Below are 2,934 nucleotides of genomic sequence, written 5' to 3'. Positions count from 1 at the left end.
CTCAGAGGTCTGGTTTGATTGGCAGGAACTCTGCTCCTCTGTACCAACCGACCCCTGGAGCGCTCAGACCCTTTCTACTGAAGCTTGTGATGCTTATGAATGAGGTCCAGAGGGAGCCAATCACGAGCACTTTGACATTGCTTCCAAACTTGACTCAGTGTTAGGTGAGCATGTGTGTGAGCATGTGTTTTCTGAGAATGTCCACAGCATCCAACGGATTCTTACCAATAAATATTCCCTGAAAGAAAAAAAAATAGTGGATAAGGGCTTATACTCTAAAGGTATGCCGGTCGACTGAGTACCACTAAGGTAAATCACTTTGTTCTTTTTCAGCTTAAACATGTGAGACACTACATTGCATATCTTTCCTGCCTGTGTAGACTAGGTGGGGGGCTTCATCCTTTTTTTTCTAGATAAATGACAATATAGGCCCATCGATTGGTGACACATACCAATCTCCCCAGACAAGATGATCATGGAGGGGGGGTTATGAATGTGCGGAGGAAGTAGACACTCTGCAGTAGACACTCTGCAGGTCTCTCTTCTGTTCCGTCTGCCCAATCTTTAGATCAATTTAAAAGTTCTTTTAAGAGTCTATTAAAAACAAACAAATGCAACTATCGGGAAATAGAAGTAAAATATAATTTGCCTAAAAGCACACAGTTAGCTAAAGAGTATCTACCAGCTTCCTCGCTTCTTCCTCTCTTGAAACCAACATCTTGCCAGTTAGTCTACTTATTAGGTCAATAAATAAAAGTCTACATCTGACATTTTTTTTCTTAAATATCTATTTAGGAACAATCCCGGCGTTACTCATTTATCTATTAGAAGCTTGATGGACACTTCTATTGGATATCATGAAACTGTTTACAAATTTTACTTCTCTCATAAAGAAATTCTTAGCACTAACTTACCCAATGAAGCCCAGCTCTTCCGCGTGCTGGCATAGGAAAGCCCCGTTCCTGTACTCTGTCTCACTTCTGTATATAACTTCTAGGTTAACAAGCTTACACACCTTGGGGGGCAGATGCTCTAGCTTCAGCATCCCTGATCTGGCCTTCCTACCTGGGGTTTGGTCCAGGTGGAGCCGGACGCCGCCCCCTGGTGGCAGGTGGGAGCCCGCGCAGTGCATGCTAATGAGCGCGCGGCGCTGCTCGCTGATTGGTTGGCGCGAATTCCAGCTGCTTTGCATGTCGGCGGGTGCGAGGGAGAGTCGAGGGGCGGCGGGCAGCATTCTGGGCCCTGCGCGCTCCGCTCTCTGTGCCTCCCGGTCCACGCCCAGGCTGGGGCGGATCAGGCTGGCTTGTGAACTTGGGGGTTCCCCCTTTCGCTCCCATTCGTGTTGTGGTCGTGAATTCATCCAGGGTCCAGAATGACGATCCGACACCAAGGCCAGCAGTACAGGCCGAGGATGGCATTTCTCCAAAAGGTACCCCGGGTGTCCCCACCTGGACCCTGGCAAGTGGGCGGGGACCCAGTATGTGGAGTGTCCAAGGGAAGATTGGGCAGGGGCAGAGGGCTTCCATCTAGGTCGGTCTGCGCTACCCAGTTTTACTAAATGACTTCTGTGTGGCTGTATATGTTGTATTTAAAAACCATAATGATTGGGTTTTCGCGTAAACTGTTTGTAGTGGAGAATTCGAAGGCAGCCGTGATGGTCTGCTTGCAGGCCAAAAACAACCTGTTACTCAGGAGGGTGCTTGAAGCTGCGCGGAGATTTGAGACAGCCGATATTGTTACAAGGAATCGGCTATTAAATGAACATTTTGAACATTTCCCCCAATACCAAACAGCAGGATTTCTAAGTGTGTGTATAAAAAGACCAGGAAAATGTGATTTGTGGGATTAAGAGCCTCCCCCCCCCCAACCCCAGGATGGCAATCTGGGTATTTTCTATATAGTTAGAAGCTTTTCTTGTCGATGGCAAATGGCCAGCACAGGGTGTCCGTTCCCGATGGACATGTGGGAGGCGGAATGTACCTATGGGGTGACGTGTCTGGGGACAAAGGGGTTCATTTTGTTCTGGGCTTTTAAGTTAGAAAGTGTGGGAAGAGACACTCACAGGATTAAGTCCCAGGTCACTTGTCTGCCCTGCCTCTGGCTCATGCCACTTTTCATAGGATTATCCTGTTGAGGAGAATTAGCCCGATGCTCTGTGACAAGCTGGGCCCTCCCTGCCTTGGGCCCCTGGAGCTTAGCAGCTGGGTGCAGTTGGGGACTAACTGTCCTGATCTGCCAGATGTTAAAAGCTGGACAGACCTGGGTACACCAGGACATTTGTCACACCTGGTCATCTCCTCAAGAAGCCAGGTAGAAGAGATGTGAGGGCCATGCCGTAAACAGAAGGGGGAACACTGTCTCACTCAGAAGGGTAGATAGTGCAGCTCCCAGCTCCTAAAGGGACAAGAAGCTGCCCAAGTCTGGTGGTCAGAATTAAAACATCATCTTCAGATTGTGTCCAGGACGCTCTTCTCCTGCCGCACGGGACGGCCCTGGCTCGGAGGACCTATCTGGAGCACTCATGTGTTTAGGATTGCCAAGCACCTTTTCCCTTGGCCTTCTGAGTGGTTTCTTGCTTTTCCAGCCTCTCCCTGACCCCCAGCATGCTGTACCTCCACACAATCGTCCTCAGCTCTCTCCAGACCCCTCAGCTCCTCCCCGGACCCTCTCACTTCCTCCCCAGCCTGTCCTCTGATCCTCTCCATCCTAACCTTCCTCACCTCTACCTCAGCGCCCCCCCCCTTCTCCACCCTGTCTGGTCCCTTCTATCCCATCTCCCTTTTACTCCCAGCCAAACCTCTTCCTCCACACAGCCTCTGCACTCACCCTACTTTGTGGTCCTCACTGCCTCTCGCCTCCTCCCTGACACCCTTCATACGCATTGCTTGTCTTTCCCAAACTGAGTGAGCTCTCTCACAGAATGCTCCCTGCCGG

At 50.1% G+C, this 2,934-nt stretch overlaps 1 protein-coding gene across 1 annotated transcript in view; it reads left to right on the top strand.

Moving 5' to 3' along the window:
• The first annotated feature begins 1,185 nt into the window (after positions 1-1,185).
• The window catches only part of Rgs9 (regulator of G protein signaling 9), a 75,201-nt gene continuing 73,452 nt past the window's right edge, over positions 1,186-2,934 (top strand). The window contains exon 1 of the mRNA XM_031352426.1: positions 1,186-1,429. Coding sequence (XP_031208286.1) covers positions 1,373-1,429 — 57 coding nt within the window. The 5' untranslated portion in view covers positions 1,186-1,372. The remainder of the gene's footprint in view (positions 1,430-2,934) is intronic.

The sequence above is a fragment of the Mastomys coucha genome, unplaced genomic scaffold (assembly GCF_008632895.1).
Source record: "Mastomys coucha isolate ucsf_1 unplaced genomic scaffold, UCSF_Mcou_1 pScaffold5, whole genome shotgun sequence".
Lineage (NCBI taxonomy): Eukaryota > Metazoa > Chordata > Mammalia > Rodentia > Muridae > Mastomys > Mastomys coucha.
This window is presented reverse-complemented; position numbering and strand designations above follow the sequence as displayed.